Source organism: Notolepis coatsorum (assembly GCF_963971535.1).
Source record: "Notolepis coatsorum genome assembly, chromosome: 2".
NCBI lineage: Eukaryota > Metazoa > Chordata > Actinopteri > Aulopiformes > Paralepididae > Notolepis > Notolepis coatsorum.
In genome coordinates this window covers 64,036,009-64,060,998 of record NC_140166.1, presented here as the reverse complement: position 1 = coordinate 64,060,998, position 24,990 = coordinate 64,036,009, and the positions used below count along the sequence as shown (strand labels likewise).

Genomic DNA, 24,990 nt, shown 5'->3' with positions numbered 1-24,990 from the left:
ATGAAGGGTGCCGTGACTGAAAAAAAAGGTTGAGAAACGCTGGTATATGGTGTGGCTCTTTGTGGTACCACAGTCATTTTTTTGTGGCTCTTAGTCTCTGACTGGTTGGCCACCCCTGCTCTAGACTGTAGGACATAATGTTGCGTTTTTCTTTCAAATGTATCTTAACACATTCGGGGCCATTGGGATGCGTCTAATAAATCTCTAGAGGACCAGCTTTTGTAAACAGAGTTGGGGCTGTTTGTAGAGCTAAATCTATACTTTATAGTATTGCTATCTGTCCATTCTCATTGTCAATTGAGTCCATAAACCGTCCCTTCAAAATGGCTTAAAGAATTTTTTTTTCATCAATACGTTCTCATTTTATAGCGCCGTGAATATAAGCGTTATACGGCATTTGGTCTAGTATATTTCCTGGAAGGCTAGATAAAGGGCTAATAGCTACTAACGTTATATCTAGGGATGGGTACCTTTCACATTTGAACCGGTACCGGTACCTGTGAATCGATACCGGTACCCAACGGTACCTTTTTTCGGTACTTTAGTAGTAAAAAAAAAAATCCAAACTTCAAATAACTACAATTGACAGTTTTCGGCTTGTCATTGCTCCGACTGCTTTGTTGTTGAATCAAGTCAAATCCTAGGTAAGCATATATTGTGCGTGTGAACGTTGACATAAAAATAAAAAAGTAAAAAAAAAATTAAAAAATCTTTTTTTTTCTCCGGTATCTCACTTGATTCGATACTCTGTAGTACCGACGTGTTTCGGTTCGGTACCTCAAAAGTACCGAATTCGGTAACCATCCCTAGTTATATCCAATGGCATTTCCGTTATACAGATGCTACAGTTAAAACTCAAACTTCATATGATTGGCACGATCCTCAAGCATGTATGCATGAAAGGGGGGGGGGCGGGGGACGTCGTTTCTTATTATTGATTACCAATAACGTGTTCGTCTAAGTAGCCACATACGCTGATCGTATCGTATCATAACAAGGCCCGATCGGGCTGTAATTTACGTGAAAAAGATCTTACCATGAGCCGGTTGGATCCCCCCGAGCATTTCCCCGTTATCGATCGCCATCTGGTAGATCGATATGTCCATTGGCTGATGATAAATCCCCTTACTGCATCATAGTGAAATCTGCGATCCAAAAGGTATTCCGTGCAACAGACAATAGCTATCGCTTCAGGTGAGTAGAAAACTACATTAGAGATAAAAAATTAAAAAGACAACTTCTGCCACAGGGAACACACTATTATTGCGATAGCGCCCCTAAGAGGATCTGGCCGGTATTGCACTTTGGTGTATTCAAAGAGTAGGGTACATCTGCAGTGCAGCTCGGCGACCTTGAATAGGTTATTAAAATGGAATAAAAGCCAAAACAACTTGCCACGGATATATCTGTCCTTCTGTCCACAACGGGTGGAATCGAAACACGGAGATCTCCGTGGTCGGGCGCCATTGTGTTAAGAGTAGGGATGTCCGATATTATCGGCCGACCGATATTATCGGCCGATATCGGCCGTAAAATGTGATATCGGAAAATATCGGTATCGGTAAAAAAAAAAAAAAAAAAAACAATTTTTTTTTTTTTTTTTTTTTTTTTTAACCTTTATTTACCCAGGCAAGCAAGTAAGAACCAATTCTTATTTTATTTATTGTCAAAAGTATGCATGTTGGTTTAATTCAACAACAAGAGATATGTAATGTTAATCTTTACTTTTTTAATTATCATATTTTGCACAGATAATGCTTACATTTAGAAAGCCTTTTGAATGCATCCAGTGAAATTATTAGTTACCTGAAATTATTCTGTTTTTTTGGGGGGAAACCCTGCATATATCGGTATCGGTTGATATCGGTATCGGTATCGGTATCGAAATTAAGAGTTGGACAATATCGGAATATCGGTATCGGTAAAAAAGCCAATATCGAGCATCCCTAGTTAAGAGTAAAGACCCTAACCATGTCACAACAGCAGTCGTAGTGTATATTTTCAGCAATACATTTGTTTACCAATAGGTTAAAGTGTTATTAACACATTAACTGCCACGCTTATATCCATCAATGTTTGATCACTGCCACCAGTCTAAGTCTATGGAGATGTTCACCTTCTTTGCAGGGCTATAACCTTTTAAATTGTATTGTTAAATTGACATTACTATGCCCATTCAACATCGTTTATCTATCGTTCAGGATGTAGGAACGTTTACTTTTTCATTCATACAAAAATACCGTCTAGAATATAAATGTTTTTATCGTTTTCTGCAGTAATTCCTAGAACGTGAGATATAGACATAAATGCATTATATAGATGATCAAATACCGTTTGATACCGATCCAAGCTATATTAAAAATGTCAACTGTACATGGTCCTAAACGTTATGACTGATCATGCGCGGGTGAACGGGGGGTGGGTCGTTTATAATTCCGTGATCGTCGTTAAATGCTTCATGTAGTATGGGTGATATATAGATCAGAGCAGTTTGCATCGATAATGATAAACAAAAACGCTGAAAGTCACGGCAGCCTCCTCTTACCGTTGGGCGATGATACTGGAGCAAACAGATCCCAGTTATTTGATGGGGATCGAGGCGATCCATTTCCGGTTTGTATAATACTAATACACGCCCAAATCATGTGGATTATTGAGTTATGGCAGCGATCCATATCCACGGTGTGTGGCTAGAGTCCTGGGATGATATGCGTGTGGCCGGACGTATTTAGGAGACGCACCGATATGCAACTGGCATATCCGGTTTGGCAACTCGCCGATCATCCACCAGGTGGCAGTGTTGAAGCGTTGCAGAGTTGTGCTGAGTCCCACAGCATCATACAAGGCTCTGTGAGTGAAATATGAATACCATGGCGAAAATATGAAATATGATCACAATAACGTCGTACGCCGTGATCTGGCAGAATTCGCATGAACTTGAAACCCGTTGTACGACGTGAATGGTGCACAAAGTGTTAATGAAATATGAGTTTAGGAATTGTATTCAATAGATTGCGAATTTCGACCGGAAATAAATCCGAGCGGCCATTTTGCTGTAGTCATTATGATGAAGGAAAGATGGGGCTTTCAATGAGCGTTGAAATTTCGAAAAACGACATCTCCTAGGGTTCTCCAGCTTTCTGGAAGCAAATTACTTCCTGATTATAATTTTTTATTTCTCTGGATTATATACCACAAAACGGAACATTATTGGCATAGTTTGGAGCGCAGTTAGTTTGTCTCCCTTCTGTGAACATTTAGCAACCATCCGTGTTGAAATCCGTTTCAAAATGGCGGAGCCGTCGCAAAAATAAAAAGCGGACTGTAAATACAGTAGATTTCATTCTCGGTTCTTCATGCACGCCTGGTGATACTAAATCCAAATTTAGTCATTGGAACGAGTAGATTTGGCCCGATCCATAGATGTGCAACATTGATATAATAAGTATCTATCATAAAGGACACAGTGGTGGGTATCATATCTATCATAAAGGACACATCATATTTCATAAAGGACACAGTGGTGGGTATCATATATTTCATAAAGGACACAGTGGTGGGTATCAATACTATCATAAAGGACACAGTGGTGGATATCATATCTATCAAAGGACAGTGGTGGGTATCATATCTATCGTAAAGGACAGTGGTGGGTATCATATCTTATCATAAAGGACACAGTGGTGGGTATCATATCTATCATAAAGGACACAGTGGTGGGTATCATATCTTATCATAAAGGACAGTGGTGGGTATCATATCTATCATAAAGGACAGTGGTGGGTATCATATCTTATCATAAAGGACAGTGGTGGGTATCATATCTGTCATAAAGGACAGTGGTGGGTATCATATCTTATCATAAAGGACAGTGGTGGGTATCATATCTGTCATAAAGGACAGTGGTGGGTATCATATCTATCATAAAGGACAGTGGTGGGTATCATATCTTATCATAAAGGACAGTGGTGGGTATCATATCTATCATAAAGGACAGTGGTGGGTATCATATCTTATCATAAAGGACAGTGGTGGGTATCATATCTATCATAAAGGACAGTGGTGGGTATCATATCTTATCATAAAGGACAGTGGTGGGTATCATATCTGTCATAAAGGACAGTGGTGGGTATCATATCTATCATAAAGGACACAGTGGTGGGTATCATATCTTATCATAAAGGACAGTGGTGGGTATCATATCTTATCATAAAGGACAGTGGTGGGTATCATATCTGTCATAAAGGACAGTGGTGGGTATCATATCTTATCATAAAGGACAGTGGTGGGTATCATATCTATCATAAAGGACAGTGGTGGGTATCATATCTGTCATAAAGGACACAGTGGTGGGTATCATATCTTATCATAAAGGACAGTGGTGGGTATCATATCTGTCATAAAGGACAGTGGTGGGTATCATATCTTATCATAAAGGACAGTGGTGGGTATCATATCTGTCATAAAGGACAGTGGTGGGTATCATATCTTATCATAAAGGACAGTGGTGGGTATCATATCTGTCATAAAGGACAGTGGTGGGTATCATATCTGTCATAAAGGACAGTGGTGGGTATCATATCTTATCATAAAGGACAGTGGTGGGTATCATATCTTATCATAAAGGACAGTGGTGGGTATCATATCTTATCATAAAGGACAGTGGTGGGTATCATATCTTATCATAAAGGACAGTGGTGGGTATCATATCTTATCATAAAGGACAGTGGTGGGTATCATATCTTATCATAAAGGACAGTGGTGGGTATCATATCTTATCATAAAGGACAGTGGTGGGTATCATATCTATCATAAAGGACACAGTGGTGGGTATCATCTATCATAAAGGACACAGTGGTGGGTATCATATCATATATTGGGAGGGCGAGACATCATCAGCTTCCTGGTGCCCCCTGGGTATCATATCTGTCATAAAGGACAGTGGTGGGTATCATATCTTATCATAAAGGACAGTGGTGGGTATCATATCTTATCATAAAGGACAGTGGTGGGTATCATATCTATCATAAAGGACACAGTGGTGGGTATCATATCTTATCATAAAGGACAGTGGTGGGTATCATATCTATCATAAAGGACACAGTGGTGGGTATCATCTATCATAAAGGACACAGTGGTGGGTATTAGGGGTGCACCGATATGAAAATTGGCCACCGATACCGATACCGATGGTTCAACTAACACAATCGGCCGATACCGATACCGATACTTGTGGCAAAAAATAAGTATTTGTAATTTTTTTTAATATTCTTTTTTTTTTTTTTTTTTTTTTATGAAACTACTGTATATTTGTATGTGTATGTTTGTATTTGTAGGCCTCTTTACTTACTTAAAAAAAGGAAACATCAAGAAATATGTTTATGGTATCACTATCTCCCAGTATCGTCTGGCGGCCTGCAGAGGGATACTATTTTCTCAACCAGAGCTTTCAACCAATGCAATGGAACCATTCTGGCGGCCTGCAGCGGGATACTATTCTCTCAACCAGAGCTTTCAACCAATGCAATGGAACCATTTTGATTGACAAGTCGATTCGGCCAATTACGCCACACCGCTAGCACCCACCTCCTGCTGTTCTTACCACCAATCGGCAAGCGTTTATTCATTTTCTACTTCGGGGGCATGCCGCCATTGATCTGCTTGCGAGAATGCGAGTCAAACTCAGAACCACAACAAGCTAATACGTTAGCTGCCCGGCAGTGCCCGCCGACCAGCACGCTCCACAGGATGGCCAAACGAGACACAATGATTTTACTGCAACAAATGTTATAATAAAACAAAGCCTTTCTATACATTTGTCTGGTTGAAAACTTTATTAACAGATTGCAGAATGGGTAGTTGGGTACGGAATGGAACCGAGCTATGAACGGCTTGCTTGCTATCTTCGGGTAAATACTATGCTGATGTAATTGAACGTGTAACTAACTATATAACGTTAATGCCACAAAACGAATGTCATTTTAACAGCAGATACTTTCTTAAATGCCATCCTCCCGACAGAGCGGTGTTGATGGGGAGCTCTGATGGGTTCGCTTGGTTGTGTTATTAGCATTGAACAGCTAACCGAAAGCTAGCGTTAACTAATGTTAAAGGTTTAGCCATAACGTTACGTTGGCTAAAGTTGGGGCTATTCATAATCCAGCAATAATGGCTGCAGACCTGCAAGCAAAGTACAGCAAGTTGGCAAAGGAGTATTCCAACGTAAATCACATTTTCACCAGTAACGTTAGTCTTCTGCCTCCCGGTAGCTCATGCTGCAACGGAATGGAACTGAGCTATGAACGGACTCGGAGTAATGCCTTGCTGCTATGGGTAATAATAATATGCTGATGTTATTGTCCGTGTAACACTAACTATATAACGTTAATGCCACAAAACGAATGCCTTGTTAATCATAAGTAGTAACTGATGCAGTAGCTTGTGTGTGTGTGTGGGGGACGGCGGGCGTTGTGCAGGTAGGTCGCGAGTGATTTTTATTTTTTTTGCCTTTTGACGCTACACAAATTGATGGTTATTTATCGGTGACTGCTATCGGCACATTTGAGCTTATCGGCCGATACCGATAACAAGGCACTTATCGGCCGATACCGATACCCGACCGATATATCGGTGCACCCCTAGTGGGTATCATATCATATATTGGGAGGGCGAGACATCATCAGCTTCCTGGTGCCCCCCAGCCACAGTGTAGCTCTGCTGCCATGTAGGCGCTGAGCACCCGCAGGGGGTGGGATTGGGAGGGCCTCATTCTGCTTTCTCGACAGCTGAGAAAGTCTTATCAGCTCTGTGGGTTATGTCCTTGGTGAGTCGCCTCTTCGGAATTTGTTTTGGCTGGAAGCAGTGTTGGGACTAACGCGTTACAAAGTAACGCGTTACAGAAACGAAGTTACTTTTTGCCGCAACTAGTACTCTAACGCATTACTTTTGAAATTCAGTAACGCTACTTACGTTACTGAATGGTTCGTCACTGCGTTATTTGCGTTATATACGGCGTAGATTGATAGCGAGCGGTAGTGATTATTATTATTATCCTCATCCCCACCCGCGTAGAATGATACGAGGCGAGTCTGGCCACTGGCCAATCAGAAGTGCGCAAGAAATGCGGCTACGGAAAGAAATAGACCCTCTCTATTGTAAACAAAACAAACGCTCGCTATGAATCTACATAAAAAGAACGCAGTAACAAACTAACAAACCATTTAGCAACTACTTGGAGAGATAATTAATATACAACATGGAAACGAGATAAAGAACATGTTTGAGGCGCTGCTGGAGTCAACTGGACTAACGTAACATTACTACATCTCAACCACCGCAGACTTACTGCGGTCAAGTGAGCCGTCTTTTGCTTTTGCGTGGTCAAATCAGCCGCTCTTGTTTTTCGAGTGCGCGATTAGTTCCAGGTTTACGGTAATGCATTCAAACAACCCTGGGACGCTGTTGTAATGAACCGACGTGACTTTTAACTGCGGTGAGTCAGTGCAATGTGTTCACTGAAACTCAAGTTGATCAACGGATTTTGACTGTACGAAATCTGCCAGGGAATCTCATAATACTAATCAAACAATATAAATATAGTCCTTTCATGCACAATTGATATCCTAACTATTCTAACGTTGCAATGCTTTGATTGATATCTTAAACAACGTTGCAACTTGCAAGATGGTGAATGAATGAATGAATGAAAACTTTATTTAACAGATTGCAGAATGGGTACAATACAGTACGGCTCAATACATACAATTGTTAAGGGGATGCAGACCTGAGAAAGACGTTTGTCTTGTTTCCATCAGGGTCCCCCATTTTCAATTCATATAGACATTTATGACATACACAACATACATGACATTTATGGCATAGGGACATATAGGTATTTAGTACTGATACATTTGTGACATAAACGGTATTCAAATATACAGTACTGTTACCCCTAGCTTTGGGTAGGGCGTTCCACATTGTTGTGGCATAATTGCGAAACGTTAGTCCCTTGTTTGAGCCGAATCTGGGTTTGTTGAGCTTCCTCTGGTGTAGTGGTTGTGGTATTCACTGACCTTTGGGAAGTATTTTGACATGTACATGGGTACCCCGGTCGTATAGTGTATCTTGTAGACCAGGCCCATTGCAAGTTGCTGTACTCTGTCGTCTACTCTAAGCCATCCTAGGTTGTCAAAGTGGGCAGGGGTGAGGTGGGTTCTGGGGTCCAGGTCAAGTAGTAGTCTGATCAGTTTGTTTTGTGATGTTTGTAATTTTGTTTTAAGCGCCTTTGAGGTGCTTTGGTACCATGAGGTGCAAGCATAGTCGTAGTACCCTTGAATTATAATGGTTATAATGAAACGCTCCGGCGACATCAAGGCTGTTCCTTCAACCGGCGCACTTCTTATTATATGACTCGGGACAACATTTGTTTGTGTCAGATTTGTGTTTGTATCTAGACCACATTGCTTAGCAGAGTTCGGTGATGTGAATGGAAACTGTCAAGTTGATCAACCGATTTTGAGTACTATAGGGCATGGGACTCGGGAGCTATCTTTTTTTTTTTATCTTTTTTTTTAAATAACTAAATAGTTACTTTTCACAGTAACTCATTACTTTTGGGTGTAAGTAACTAGTACAGTAACGAAGTTACTTTGAAATGAAGTAACTAGTAAAGTAACTGAGTTACTATTTTTCAGTAACTAGCACAACACTGGCTGGAAGGCACTCAGAAAGAGAAGAATGCCTTCTGAGTAAAATGCCCCTTACGATTTAAATTCGGTTTTGAGTAGAGTGAATTTTAACAACTCTGTCCAGAATGACTTGAGTGCAGTCGTTGGTCATCTGCGTGGAACGCAGCAAGTGTCTTATTCAGTTAATTGAGGCAGGTCTCAATCTTGGCCAAAATCTGATAGCCATCCAAAAGCTTCTTATAGCATATCCAGCCACAGACCGCAAGTGCTCCAAAGCCGAGTAGCATGAATGCGATAATCCAGATGTCTTCCGCATCTTCAATTTCTAGGGGGAATATGCATGAACTCCGCCACGCGCCCCAACTGTCAATTTGGCAGCCCGATTGGAATGTCCCAAGTGGGCAGAGAGGGTCAGCCTCATTCTGCTTTCTTGACGAAAATATGCGATCCACTACTGAAAGTGACCAGCTGATTAGATCCATATCGAGTTGGTTTGAGTAGAGTCTGACAACGGCACGGAGCACGGAGCGCAGATAGCAGATAGAAGAGGGGGAGAGGAGCGAGAGGAGGAAGCGACTGGTCTCGAGGAGAGGGAGGGTGTAATTACTATTGTCCAACATTGAAAGAAAACGGCTTCAAAAATCCTCCTCTTTCTACTAATCACAGAAAGCTGGATCTATTTCTGTACAGGAAGCCACTTTTCTGTTGCAGCTTTGAAGCAAGAATATCCACATGGAACTTAACAGAAAACTTCTCATTGAGCCACAAGCCAAGATATTTATACTCCGTGACTCTCTGTGTTAGAACCACTTACAGTAGATATATGTACTTCATCATAATCAACATTTCTGGCTCTGGAAAACAGCATACATTTCATTTAGTGAGCATTGAAGACGATAAAGATGGATAAAAGCTTCCTGAATAAAGGTCCTCAGTGGCCAACTGAACAGTGTCAGCGATACAGAACACAGTAGTAGTATTAGTATTGTCCGCATACTAATGAGCATGACAGTCATTCAAAGAAACAATATCATTAATATAAATAGTAAAAAGGACAGGATCCAACACTGAGAAATAATTCAGATTGAGTAGGACCTGCGTTGTGTTTGTTATTTGTTGATTGATGGCAATCTTACTGGCTGTCACACTGTTCACCCCGTTTGATGCATCCCGGCAAAAGAATCAACTCGAAAACGTGATCTCTTTTCTTGGTGGGATGTTTAGTTTCATAAATAAAAGGTAGAATGAAACAAATTGAAAGTGATTGAGTAGGACCTGATCAATCAGTATTGAATAATTTCAATGTTTCTACCCCTTCTGTTTGTGTGTCCTGTCCCAGGTCTGAGGCCAACAAGGGGTCTCACGATCAGGCCAGCAAGGGGTCTCACGATCAGGCCAGCAAGGCGTCTCACGATCAGGCCAACAAGGGGTCTCACGATCAGGCCAACAAGGGGTCTCACGATCAGGCCAGCAAGGGGTCTCACGATCAGGCCAACAAGGGGTCTCACGATCAGGCCAGCAAGGGGTCCCATGACCAGGCCATCAAGGGGTCTCACGATCAGGCCAGCAGGGGGTCTCACGATCAGGCCAACAAGGGGTCCCATGACCAGGCCAGCAAGGGGTCTCACGATCAGGCCAGCAGGGGGTCTCACGATCAGGCCAACAAGGGGTCCCATGACCAGGCCAGCAGGGGGTCCCATGACCAGGCCAGCAGGGGGTCCCATGACCAGGCCAGCAGGGGGACCCATGACCAGGCCAGCAGGGGGTCCCATGACCAGGCCAGCAAGGGGTCTCACGACCAGGCCAGCAGGGGGAGCCAGAGCCAGGCCAGCAAGGGGTCCCATGACCAGGCCAGCAGGGGGTCTCATGACCAGGCCAGCAGGGGTAGCCAGAGCCAGGCCAGCAAGGGGTCCCATGACCAGGCCAGCAGGGGGTCTCATGATCAGGCCAGCAGGGGGTCTCATGACCAGGCCAGCAGGGGGTCTCATGACCAGGCCAGCAGGGGGTCCCATGATCAGGCCAGCAGGGGGTCTCATGACCAGGCCAGCAGGGGGACCCAGGACCAAGCCAGCAGGTGGGACCAGGCCAGCAGGGGGTCCCAGAGCCAGGCCAGCAGGGAATCCCAGAGCCAGGCCAGCAGGGGGAGCCAGAGCCAGGCCAGCAGGGAATCCCAGAACCAGGCCAGCAGGGGGAGCCAGAGCCAGGCCAGCAGGGGGGACAAGGCCAGCAGGGGGACCCAGGACCAGGCCAGCAGGGGGGACCAGGACCAAGCCAGCAGGTGGGACAAGGCCAGCAGGGGGACCCATGATCAGGCCAGCAGGGGGGACCAGAGCCAGGCCAGCAGGGGGGACCAGAGCCAGGCCAGCAGGGGGGACCAGAGCCAGGCCAGCAGGGGGGACCAGAGCCAGGCCAGCAGGGGGGACCAGAGCCAGGCCAGCAGGGGGGACCAGAGCCAGGCCAGCAGGGGGTCCCTGAGTGTACAGGCTCTACTCCACCAGCAGGATTCTGAACTGCTGTCCTCGCAGGAAGACCTGTTTGACCACAGCGGTACAGGTGTGTTATTATTACTCCTAAACCAGTCCAGACCGGACCACAGTTTAGCCCCACTGTCTGGAATGAGGGCCAGAACTTCATCTCTCTCTCTCTCCCTCCCTCTTTGTCTCTCTCTCTCATTCTCTCTCTCTCTCTCCCTATTTCTCTCTTTCTCTTTGTCTCTCTTTCTCTCCCTCTTTGTATCTCTCTCTCTCTCTTTGTCTCTCCTATCTCTCTCCATCTCTCCCTCTTTCGCTCCCTCTTTATCTCTCTCTATCTCTCCCTCTTTGTCTCTCTCTCTCTCCCTCTGCCTCTCTCCTTTCTCTCTCTCCCCCTTTCTCTCTCTCTCTCTCTCTCTCTCTCTCTCTCTCTCTCTCTCTCTCTCTCTCTCTCTCTATCTCTCTCTCTCTCTCTCTATCTCTCCCTCTTTGTCTCTCTCTCTCTCCCTCTGCCTCTCTCCTTTCTCTCTCTCCCCCCTTGTCTCTCTCTCTCTCTCTCCCTCTGCCTCTCTCCCTTCTCTCTCTCCCCCTTTGTCTCTCTCTCTCTCTCTCTCTCTCTCTCTCTCTCTCTCTCTCTCTCTCTCTCTCTCTCTCTCTCTCTCTCTCTCTCCCTCTTTGTCTCTCTCTCTCTCCCTCTGCCTCTCTCCTTTCTCTCTCTCCCCCTTTGTCTCTCTCTCTCTCCCTCTGCCTCTCTCCTTTCTCTCTCTCCCTATTTCTCTCTTTCTTTTTGTCTCTCTTTCTCTCCCTCTTTGTCTCTCTCTCTCTCCTCTCTCTCTCTCTTTGTCTCTCCTTTCTCTCCCTCTTTCTCTCTATCTCTCCCTCTTTGTCTCTCTCTCTCTCCCTCTGCCTCTCTCCTTTCTCTCTCTCCCCCTTTGTCTCTCTCTCTCTCTCCTCTCTCTCTCTATCTCTCTCTCTCTATCTCTCTCTCTCTATCTCTCCCTCTTTGTCTCTCTCTCTCTCTCTCTCCCTCTGCCTCTCTCCTTTCTCTCTCTCCCCCTTTGTCTCTCTCTCTCTCCCTCTCTCTCTCCCTCTGCCTCTCTCCTTTCTCTCTCTCCCCCTTTGTCTCTCTCTCTCTCTCTCTCTCTCTCTCTCTCTCTCTCTCTCTCTCAGGTCCAGTGCTGGATAACCAGGGCGTTCCCACGGCAACTCCTGCTCAGACCTTGCGTCTGCTTCACCTGTCGGGCCACGGCACCCTGGTGGAGCAGAGCCTGTCACAGTAAGACCCCTGACCCCTGACCCTGGCCACGTTGGTGCCTTGCTCTACACAGGGAATGGAACCCCTAACCTGTGATGTCTTGTCTACAGGAGTTCAGTTGACTATGTGGCGCCGACCCAGGACCCTCTGAGTCAGACGCCTCTGATCGTCCCAAACTCTCCCACTGGGTCACAGCATCTCCATGGTAACTACCACGCCCGTCACCATAGTAACAGCATCTCCCCATGGTAACTACCATGCCCGTCACCATAGTAACAGCATCTCCATGGTAACAACGTTATGTTACAGTATGGTGTGGGTATGATTATATAGTTTCTCTGCTCAATAGGGAGAATATGAACGCTTGGTAAATGGATCATGTTTGTCCGTCAGGTGAACCGATGGACACGGCTCTGCCGCCCCCTGCTGTCCAAACGGGAGTAAAGGAGAAAGAAGAGCCAATGGAGATGGAAGGCGTCTTCAAGCCACGCCCCTCTGCGTCCACCCCTGTTTCCCAGAATTCCCCGGGGTTTGTGTTGGAGAGGTCTCTATCCGTACCATCCCAGCCGGAGTTTTCTCATGTAGGTTGATTTATTCATACAGGAAAACAGCTTTTAAAAGACACAAAGATATGACATTTAAAAGAGCTTGAGTCCTACTATATAAACTCCTCAAAAAAAGTTCGGAAACGTTATTTTCGGTCGATTATTCCTCCCCTTTAACACTTTCAGTGCCAGCAGGGGGCGCACGATTTAGTGCTTGAATGCCCACCATCCACTTCAATGTTAACGTTAATATCGCCTAATCTATGTTTTAAATTATGTGTCTAATCTGCCTGTCGCTTATCAATGACTCGTTTTCCAGTCAACATTGTCGAAGCGGATTGTTTTTTTATCAGTTAATTTTCGTTTTATAGCATTTTGAAAAGCCCTCGTTTTCAAGGAAAATTAAAAGATTCCATAATAAACGCCCTGTACTGGAATATTTTAGAATACACAAAAACGTTGTAATTTGTTGGCCTATTTATGAATCGTTTTCAAATAAACGCTACATTATCGATAGTATATGTGTACGTATGCACGCTATATAGGCGATCTGAAAAATCGATTCTCTGATTTCCTCAAAGCCATCCCACACACACACACACACACATAGGGCGAACGCTGAGAGTTCAGCGAATACAACTCTGATTATCCCAAGACTTGTAAAATAGATTCCTTACCTCAGATCAGATGTTCTCCAAAAAGATCATTCCAATTCCTGATCGCCATTCCAAAAATCGATTGCTTTTATTGATCCAATGCTGGGTGCTCGAAACACATATTCCATGCTGTTCTGAGGGACCAGAATGACTGCAATCGGCTCGGGTTACATGCCTGAGAAGTAAAATGTGGATTCTGGATTTTTCTTTTCTCATCCATTTTCATTGAGTCCATTCCAAAAGGGTGCATTACCATCTGGGAGACGATAGGGGGCGCTTTTTTCACATCTGAACTCCTGATGGGGCTGGTTTCCCAACGAGAGACTCGGTTGATGAAATATGAATTCAGATCGCTAATAAAAAAAGAACACGCTAATTGTCGTGGTGGGCATTCAGGGGGCGGGCTGATAACACGTGTTATGTCGTGGTGGGCACTTAAAGTGTTAATAATACCAATTGGTATTGTATTTTATATCTTTGGAAAGGCTGATTAGTCACCCTTACAACGAGGTACAACTTGTAAGGATTGTGCATTCGTGGAATGAGCAACACAGCTAATCCTGTGGGTAGCGGCCCAAAAACATTTGCCAAATTCCCCTGCAATATTCTTCTGTTGGTATTCACTCTTGTTTTGAGTTGCTTGGTGGATTGGATGATTGCACTCTCAGAGAGCTCATATAGCAGCCTAGGTATTTAATGTTCTTTCTTTGACATTTAAAGTTTTTAAGGTTTTCTGGAATGTTGATGTTATTGATTGGCACTATTTAAGTTTTCGGGATAGAATTTTATTATTTAAGTGTTTATTAATGTTACCTAAGTAAAGCACAAGATTGTCACTAAGTGTATAGTGATTTCTACCAATAATGATGCCACTTACCTTTTCGGTTTGTCTGATTTTCTGAGCAAGAGTTTCTATTAGGGATGTCCAATATTATCGGTCTACCGATTATTATTAAAATGTAATATCGGAAATTATCGGTATCGGTTTAAAAAATATATATATTATATATATATATATTTTTTTACATTTATTTAATCTTTATTTACCCAGGCAAGCAAGTAAGAACACATTCTTATTTTATTTATTGTGAAAAGTATGCATAATGTTGTGTTTTTGGGGCGGGAAACCCCGCATATATCGGTATCGGTTGATATTGGAAATTAAGAGTTGGACAATATCGGTATATCGGATGTCGGTAAAAAAAGCCAATATCGAACATCCCTCGTTTCTATTGCTAGTGCGAAAAAAGTTGGCAATAGAAGGCAACCGTGTGTCAGCACAATGGTAGAGAATGGAGAACTTGTGAGCTTTCAAACCTTGAAAGATACATACGGTTTGGATAAACACGACTTCTTCAGATACCTACAACTACGCCAGTACTTTCTAAAAGAGGTAAAGGTGTCTGAGCCCAATACCCCAATAGACAGTGTTATTCAGATATTCATTCAGGCATACAGGGACAAGATGAGTAAAACTGTGTCAAAATTGTATAATAGCTTTGTTCAGGCCAGAACTGACTCCACAAGTTACATTAAGACAAATTGGGAAAAGGAATCAAACATTGAAATAACCGAAGACGAATGGGAGAACATGTGCAGAACTCAATGTAGCTCGACTAATTCAAAAACATGGAGATAATTCTGCTGGAAAAACTTGACTAGATTCTTCATAACTCCCAAAATCAAATCCTGACAAGTAGGCATAGAGCAACCATGTTGGAGACAGTGCGGCCAGAGGGAGGCAAACCACTCTCATATCTTTTGGAATTGTCCAGGAATTCAACGTTATTGGCAAGATGTTCACTCCACCATGCAGGTTATATTGAATTTTAAGATACCGGAGACCTTCTCCTATTTATACCTGGGTAACTTACCTGAGGAATTGGTAGGAGGAGACAGATATTTGATGAAAATATTTTTAGCAGCAAGTAAGAAAGCGATCACGCGTCTCTGGTATCAACAAGAACCTCCAACAAAAGAAAAATGGTTGGCCATTATAGGCGAAATATACACAATGGAAATACTTACTTTTACTCTCAGATTACAGGAAGAGAAAGGTTTGAAGTACTGGGAAAAGTGGGACTTTTATATGGTAATGACGACAACCAGTGGATGATGTATTGATGTATAGTTGTAAAGAATATTCGCCATACCTATAGGGAAAGTAAGAGAATTGAGAACTCAGCATGTGAAAAGTATATTTTTGTAAAGTGACACTAATAATGCAGCCCGGGATTGTGTTTTTGTTATGTCTTGTTGTTTGTGATTGTTTGCTTGTTGTGAAAAACAATAAAAAGAAAGTTATAAAAAAAGAAAAAAAAAAAAAAAAAAAAAGGCAACCGTGTGTGGTGCCCCTACTTAGTGAGAACGATTTTGAGAGTATTCTATTTGACTTCAGATCAAATGGGTTTTTGGCATTGATGGCCATTAAATTAAAATCCTTTTTTACCACGTTTCTAAGCATATCGTATTAACAATAAGCATGTTCTGGTATTCGTTTTTTAAGTTTATATTTTGGATAAATCCCTAGTTTGGTTAGAATTTATAATCTCTGGATGATTTGTGCTATTCTAATGTTTCTATTGTTATGGTTTAAGTATCAATGAGAGTCTTTGTACATTGTTTGTGGGAGTGTATTATTATTGTTATTATTATTATAGGTGTGGTTTATTACTTTCACAAAGTACTATATGTATTTAGGCTTGGCCAAAACATTGAATCCAATTGGAAGATCATGCATTCTGGGTGCCTTCTTTGAAGGAAAGCTATCAATAGCCTGTTTAATCTCTACATTTGCTAATTTATTTGCTTAAATTGCGTTTTGATCCAGGGATTTAATTAAATTAAATTAATTTACTTTAAAGGGGGAGAAGGTCATTGATTAATGAACTGGTTATATCTGATGACTCATCATTTGTTACAGGGTCTTATAGAGTTATTGGGTCTTATATAAGAATGTTTTTAACTAATGGACTTAGTTGGCTAAGTAGTAGTTCTAATTTAAATGTCTGCAATTCAGTTAACTATCTGCTCTTAGTTTTTTGTGTCTATTCTCTAATTTCAAATGTATTATTATTATATATTTTTTATGTATTTGTCTCATTATCTAACCACCTCTCCTGGTGTCTGGTGTCTTCCTCCCCTGCCCCAGGATGTGTTCATTCCCACCCAGAGCCAGGATGGACCTCATGACCCTCTGGCCTCAGCCTCTGGGTCGAGACCCGTCCCTCCAGGGCAGAGCTGTAGTCTGTCTCTACGGGGCCCGGAGGACAGCCAGGACACACAGATCGAGGTACCACCTCTAACCAACTGGTCCCCAAACTGTGGGGGGTGTTCCCTCATATAGTTCTATGTTTATTCCCTCAGTTCTATGGTTGTTCCCTCATATAGTTCTATGTTTATTCCCTCAGTTCTATGGTTCCCTCATATAGTTCTATGTTTATTCCCTCAGTTCTATGGTTGTTCCCTCATATAGTTCTATGGTTGTTCCCTCAGTTCTATGGTTGTTCCCTCATATAGTTCTATGTTTATTCCCTCAGTTCTATGGTTGTTCCCTCATATAGTTCTATGTTTATTCCCTCAGTTCTATGGTTGTTCCCTCATATAGTTCTATGGTTGTTCCCTCAGTTCTATGGTTGTTCCCTCATATAGTTATATGGTTGTTCCCTCAGTTCTATGGTTGTTCCCTCATATAGTTCTATGGTTCCCCCATATAGTTCTATGTTTATTCCCTCAGTTCTATGGTTGTTCCCTCATATAGTTCTATGGTTGTTCCCTCATATAGTTCTATGGGTGTTCCCTCATATAGTTCTATGTTTATTTCCTCAGTTCTATGGTTGTTCCCTCATATAGTTCTATGGTTGTTCCCTCAGTTCTATGGTTGTTCCCTCATATAGTTCTATGGTTATTCCCTCAGTTCTATGGTTGTTCCCTCATATAGTTCTATGGTTCCCCCATATAGTTCTATGTTTATTCCCTCAGTTCTATGGTTGTTCCCCCATATAGTTCTATGGTTGTTCCCTCATATAGTTCTATGGTTGTTCCCTCAGTTCTATGGTTGTTCCCTCATATAGTTCTATGTTTATTCCCTCAGTTCTATGGTTGTTCCCTCATATAGTTATATGGTTGTTCCCTCACATAGTTCTATGGTTGTTCCCTCATATAGTTCTATGTTTATTCCCTCAGTTCTATGGTTGTTCCCTCATATAGTTCTATGGTTGTTCCCTCACATAGTTCTATGGTTGTTCCCTCATATAGTTCTATGGTTGTTCCCTCATATAGTTCTATGGTTGTTCCCCCATATAGTTCTATGGTTGTTCCCTCATATAGTTCTATGGTTGTTCCCTCATATAGTTATATGGTTGTTCCCTCATATAGTTCTATGGTTGAACTTGTTCCCTCACATAGTTCTAGTTTCAAGTTTCAAGTTTCTTTAATAGTTGTCATACAGAAGTACAGAATACTTTCATACAAAATGCTTCTTACTGTTACGCTCCAGAGACTGTGCTAGACAAGATAGTATCAAATAACATAGTATAGCATGTAATTTAGAAGAAGAAAATGAGGTCAGTGTTCGGTATAGACATATGTACAATGTTCTGAGTTACCATATAATATACAATACTATGCAGTGTACTAATGTACAGTACTATATAGTGCAAAGCAGAAATGGGATGAGGTACAATTTAGGTACAATTTACAGTAAGGTGTACGAGTTGTAGTGCAATCCTTCATCAATAAATATAAAGTGTGGGGAGTGGGTGCTACAGTGTGTTTGTTTAAAGTGGGTGTGTGCTATAAAGTGTGTGGAGTGGGTGCTACAGTGTGTTTGTTTAAAGTGAGTGTGTGCGTGTGGATGTGTGTGCTATGTGCGTTTGGTGGTTGTTGTTGTGTAGTGTTCATTGTTCGTTTAGCAGCCTGATGGCCTGGGGATAGAAGCTTCTTCTGAGTCTTTCTGTGCTCGCCTTGAGACTCCGGTATCGCTTGCCTGACCGCAGCAGTTCAAAGAGGCAGTTGTTCGGGTGACTGGAGTCTTTAATGATTCTCTTAGCCTTGCCCTTGCAACGCTTGTTGTAAATGTTCTGGAGGGTGGGGAGCCCCCCTCCAATTGTGCGTTCGGCTGAACGTGTCACTCTTTGTAGTCCGCTTCGGTCTTGTGCAGTGCTATTCCCAAACCAGGAGGTGATGTTGCCGGTCAAGATGCTCTCTATTGTACATGAGTAGAAGTTCTTAAGGATCTTCTGACTGACTTGGAACTTCCTTAGGCGCCTGAGGAAGTAGAGGCGTTGTCGTGCCTTCTTCACAACACTGTCAATGTGTGTGGTCCATGTCAAGTCCTCGGATATGTAGGCTCCGAGGTACTTAAAGCTGTTGACTCTCTCAACCGGTGCCCCGTCGATGCTGAGGGGGCTGTAGTCCTTGACCCCCGACCTCCTGAAGTCCACAATCATCTCCTTTGTTTTGCTGACGTTCAGGGAGAGGCTGTTTTCCTGGCACCATCCCGCCAGGACCTTGACCTCTTCCAGGTAGGCCCTCTCGTCGTTGGCAGAGATCAGGCCCACCACCACTGTGTCGTCAGCAAATTTGATGATTGTATTGCTACTCCGCTGAGCCACACAGTCATGTGTGTACAGGGAGTAGAGGAGGGGACTCAGAACACAGCCCTGGGGGGCCCCTATGTTGAGGGTGATGGATGAGGAGGTGCAGTTGCCTGCTCTCACCACCTGGGGTCTACCAGTCAGGAAGTCCAAGACCCACTGGCAGAGGTCATAGTTCAAGCCCAGGTCCCTGAGCTTGGCTATGAGTATGGAGGGGACTATGGTATTGAATGCCGAGCTGTAGTCGATGAATAGCATTCTCACATAGTTCCCCTGCCTCTTGTCCAGGTGTGATGCTGCTGTGTGCAGCACATGGGCTATGGCGTCCTCCGTGGACCTGTTGGGGCGGTATGCAAATTGCAGGGGGTCCATGTTGATGGGGAGGGAGGAGCAGATGTAGCCCTTTACTAGCTTCTCAAAGCACTTCATGGCTATGGAGGTGAGAGCTACAGGGCGGTAGTCGTTGAGGCAAGCAGGCTTGGATTTTTTTGGGTACAGGGATAATAGTGGACTTCTTCAGGCAGGTGGGGATGACAGCCTGTTCTAAGGACAGGTTAAATATGTCAGTGAATACTGGGGCCAGTTGGTCGGCACAGACTTTTAGGACGCGGCCGGGGATGCCGTCCGGACCTGCTGCCTTCCTGATATTCACTTTTTTAAAGGTCCGCCTCACCTCATGCTCTGTTACCCTGAACACTGCGCCTCCATCAGCAGCCGACCCCCCCCCCCCCCATTGCCGTGGCTTGTGAGCTGGTGTTGTTATTACCAGCATCAAACCTCGCATAGAAGGTATTGAGGTCATTTGCTAAGGAGATGTCACTGTTCAGTTTGAGGGAGGCGCCTTTGTAGTCTGTCATCGTTTTGAGCCCCTGCCACATAGCTCTAGAGTCAGCTTGTTCAAACTGGAGTTAAATTTTATCCCTGTAGCGCCGTTTGGCCTCTGACACTGTCCTCCTTACGTTGTATCGCGCCACCTTGTGGTCATTCATGTTGCCTGCCACTAGGCCGTCGTTGTATTCTATGGTTGTTCCCTCATATAGTTCTATGGTTGTTCCCTCACATAGTTCTATGGTTGTTCCCTCATATAGTTCTATGGTTGTTCCCTCATATAGTTCTATGGTTGTTCCCTCATATAGTTCTATGGTTGTTCCCTCATATAGTTATATGGTTGTTCCCTCATATAGTTATATGGTTGTTCCCACTCCTCTAGTTTGCTGGCACAGTGCTAACACGGTGTGAAGAGAGGTCTGGCTATGAGAGACGACCAGTGGAACAACAGGAACTAAAACCTTTCTGTTTGTTTGACTTTCTCTTTTTGTTTTTTGTTGCCCGTGTTAAATCTGTTTTCTTTCCATTTCTTTTTATTATAAAGACGATACAAATTGAAATCACTTACTGAAATTCTGCAAAAATAAATTTATAAACGTAAAGAATGGAGACAAACATCTTGATGTATGCAGATGACACAAACTTCCAAATGAGACTGACTGTGTCAGGCCTTCACTGAGGATCTAGACCTTCTTTCTCAGATATCTCTGGCTCGGGGAGGTAGAGCAGTCGTCTGGTAATCCGGCGTTTCCTGGTTCGATTCCTGCTCCGTGTCGAAACTTTCTTGAGCAAGACACTTAACCACATATGCATCGGGCAAAAATAAGATAAGATAAGATAAGATATTCCTTTATTGATCCCCTTGGGGAAAGTCAGGCATCATAGCAGCATGGGGGATGGGGGGTACAGGTAGTAAAAACAACACAAGCAGTGTAAACAAATAGGTCAATATAATTACTATCTAACTAACTGAAATATACAGTATTATATAAAAATGGGGCGAGTTTTGCATGACACGCCTGACGATTGCATACCCAAAGTAATTAGCTATTTATTATACGTTATACTTATAGCACATGCATGAGTCTGGTCTCTTTTGAAAGGAAACATTCTGCACCTTATTCCACAACAAAGATAAATCACTTTGAGTGCTAATGAAATAGAGTAACAGAGGTTTGAACACACAGAAGTGAAAGTTTTGCATACTCACATTTCTGTTTACTCTTTGCCAGATGCCTGTTTTCTTGTCCCAGCTGAGAGGTAGGAGCTGGAAAACACAACAGTTCCATAGCCTGAAGTCTTATCTAGTACAGTGCCGAAGTTTATAACAATCCCACGGGAAATGGATGTTTTACAAAGGTTTTTGTAACGTGTGTACCGGCGTTATTTCGGCATGATTATCCAAAAGGGATGTCCGCTTCCATTGATTCCGAGGCTCGAGTCAAAACAGAGGAATTCCCTGTCTTCTTTTTTTTTTTTTAAACAATGTTTTTATTGTAAATTTTTTCTTTTACACAAACATACATACATACAAACAACAGCACATGACAAAAATAAAAAAAGACACCCTTCAATCCCCTCCCTTCCCTAATTACAACACAATTGACCTTTCCGCACACATAATTACCATAGAAACAATTATTGTTATTGCTTAATTGTTAATCGTTAAAGGGGAACTATTTTATAAATGGCCTTCCTCAGTGTCCAGTACCGTCCCCCAGCTATGTGGATTCATATCTACAGGCTCCACGTCTCCGACTCTCAATGTCCAAGATTCCTCAACCACCTAATAATGTGGCAGTTGGTGTGGCATTTGGCCCCAGGCCGCACAGTGGTAGGAGCCCATCCTTAAAATGTCCCAAGATCCTGAGGTAGAACACTGCTGCTTTTCAGTACCTGATTAGAAATATAGAACCTTCAGAGGTGTTCCATAGACTCACAGGAACTGTGTAAAAGTTCCCACACCATGAAAGAAACACCCTGTCTTCTTCTTTGTCTTTCCGTTGCAATCCGTGTGGGAGCTGAATTTCATTGGCTACAAAGGTCGGTCAATAATTTTTCGCCCTCAGAGGTGACTGGTCCGTTCAGGACCCGGCCAAACCGGACGTGGTCACTTGTCCGAACGGCTCGTCAAATGACGCCCGTCGGATGTTTCGTCTTGTACCTCGGTCCTCGAGACTGGAAGCACGCAATAGGTTGAGTGGGGTGACGATCGAACAGCGTCAAATTCTCGCCTGTTCGAATCCAGCTCCGGCGTTGTCACCAGCTTGGCTGGCCGTTCACACTAATACAATTGGCAGTATTAGAGGGTGGGAGAAGCTGGCGGGGTGGGTCCGGGTCATTGTAAACAGCGACTCCTACAGTTCGGTCGGGGCGCCTGCTCAGCGCGGATAGGATCTAAGTGGGATAGTGTGATCCTTCCACACACTACGCCCTCTCAGTGAGAGTCCGCGCTGCCAGGTGAAAAGAAGCGGTTGATTGGCTAGACGTGTGTCGGAGGAAGCACGTGATAGCCTCCACTCTCCCAGACCGACTGTGGGGGGTAAGTGCGCAGCGACCAGGAAGGGGATTGGGAATTGGCATAACGACTAACATTGGGATGGGAGAAAATCGGAGGAAAAAGGAGGGGGAAAAAGATAAAAAAAAAAAAAAAAAATCGTCAAATTCAAATTTCCAACAATGTATAGGTTGATCGCCGTCGGGCCGTCCGATGCTTACCCGATGAGCAGGTCGCCTCCGCCGTCTGTGTGTGAATGTGTGAGTGAACGGGTCAAATGTGAGGAACAAAATTGCAAAGCGCGAGAAATCCACCGTTTACCATAAAACCAAACTATGATTCATGTTCAAATATGTGTTCTGCTGCAGGGGCTGGCGGAACCTCTGGGCACCGGTGACCCCATGACCTCCCCTCAGCAGACCGCCTGCTCCCAGCCCCCTCCTAACCCCGCCCTGCCTGCCGCCACTGGGACCGAGGGCCACACCGCCTGCTCCCAGCCCCTTCCTAACCCCGCCCTGCCTGCCGCCACTGGGACCGAGGGCCACACCGCCTGCTCCCAGCCCCCTCCTAACCCCGCCCTGCCCGCTGGGACCGAGGGCCGTGGCTCGCCGCAGAACCGGACGGTGCAGCCCAAACATGTCCAGAACTTAATGCATTCAAGACACGGTGCCTCCGAGCCCAAAGTGTCCTGCTCTCAACCCTCAAAGTCTGACACGCCTTCCCACAGCGCCCCCTGCAGTCAGACCTCCCCGTCGCCGTCCGGGGTTTCTCCGAAGTCGAGGGTGGGGGGGTCTGCGACGAGGGGCGTGGCTAGCGATCCGGCCGCGTTGCGGAAGCGTTCCGACCCGGACCTGATGCTGGACCAGGGAGAGGAGGGAGAGGAGGGAGAGGAGAGCACGATGGGGCTAGAGAGCTGTGTCCTGGGGCTGGAGCTCTCCCAGGAGGAGGAGGAGGAGGGCAGTGACGTCCTCGTCCTGGAGGAGACTCAGAGAGGCTCGCAGCTCCTTGATAAGGGGGCGTGGTCTCAGTCCAAGAGGAACAGCCCTCAGTCGGTTGACAGTAAGGTGCCTGTCTCCACCAATGGCCACGGGTCCCAGTCTCAGAAGGCCCCTGATAGGCTGTCTCAGAGTGACAGGGGCGGGCCTGAAGCAGAGGGCATCAAAGACAAGAGCATGAGTGACAGTTCTGGAGGTAAGATGTTGTTTCACTGTGTTCCACCTACTGTTCCCTCAGATAAAGACCTCTGCTAGGTGCCTTCCCTCAGATAAAGACCACTGCTAGGTGCTTCTACCTAATGTTCCCTCAGATAAAGACCTCTACTAGGTGCTTCTACCTAATGTTCCCTCAGATAAAGACCTCTGCTAGGTGCTTCTACCTAATGTTCCCTCAGATAAAGACCTGCTAGGTGCTTCTACCTAATGTTCCCTCAGATAAAGACCTCTGCTAGGTGCTTCTACCTAATGTTCCCTCAGATAAAGACCTCTGCTAGGTGCTTCTACCTAATGTTCCCCCAGATAAAGACCTGCTAGGTGCTTCTACCTAATGTTCCCTCAGATAAAGACCTCTACTAGGTGCTTCTACCTAATGTTCCCTCAGATAAAGACCTCTGCTAGGTGCTTCTACCTAATGTTCCCTCAGATAAAGACCTGCTAGGTGCTTCTACCTAATGTTCCATCAGATAAAGACCTCTGCTAGGTGCTTCTACCTAATGTTCCCTCAGATAAAGACCTCTGCTAGGTGCTTCTATCTAATGTTCCCTCAGATAAAGACCTGCTAGGTGCTTCTACCTAATGTTCCCTCAGATAAAGACTTGCTAGGTGCGTCCACCTAATGTTCCCTCAGATAAAGACCTCTGCTAGGTGCTTCTACCTAATGTTCCCTCAGATAAAGACCTCTGCTAGGTGCTTCTACCTAATGTTCCCTCAGATAAAGACCTGCTAGGTGCTTCTACCTAATGTTCCCTCAGATAAAGACCTCTGCTAGGTGCTTCTACCCAATGTTCCCTCAGATAAAGACCTCTGCTAGGTGCTTCTATCTAATGTTCCCTCAGATAAAGACCTGCTAGGTGCTTCTACCTAATGTTCCCTCAGATAAAGACTTGCTAGGTGCGTCCACCTAATGTTCCCTACTTCCCTCAGATAAAGACATCTGCTAGGTGCTTCTACCTAATGTTCCCTCAGATAAAGACTTGCTAGGTGCGTCCACCTAATGTTCCCTCAGATAAAGACTTGCTAGGTGCGTCCACCTAATGTTCCCTCAGATAAAGACCTCTGCTAGGTGCTTCTACCTAATGTTCCCTCAGATAAAGACTTGCTAGGTGCGTCCACCTAATGTTCCCTCAGATAAAGACTTGCTAGGTGCGTCCACCTAATGTTCCCTCAGATAAAGACCTGCTAGGTGCTTCTACCTAATGTTCCCTCAGATAAAGACTTGCTAGGTGCGTCCACCTAATGT

General features: G+C 44.3%; 1 protein-coding gene across 1 annotated transcript in view; it reads left to right on the top strand.

Annotated features, from left to right (window-relative positions):
* tp53bp1 (tumor protein p53 binding protein, 1) overlaps window positions 1-24,990 on the top strand; it is a 102,085-nt gene that overhangs the window by 19,054 nt on the left and 58,041 nt on the right. The window contains exons 8-13 of the mRNA XM_084308193.1: window positions 10,027-11,240; window positions 12,329-12,434; window positions 12,524-12,618; window positions 12,807-12,994; window positions 16,766-16,906; window positions 22,905-23,727. Coding sequence (XP_084164319.1) covers window positions 10,027-11,240; window positions 12,329-12,434; window positions 12,524-12,618; window positions 12,807-12,994; window positions 16,766-16,906; window positions 22,905-23,727 — 2,567 coding nt within the window. The remainder of the gene's footprint in view (window positions 1-10,026; window positions 11,241-12,328; window positions 12,435-12,523; window positions 12,619-12,806; window positions 12,995-16,765; window positions 16,907-22,904; window positions 23,728-24,990) is intronic.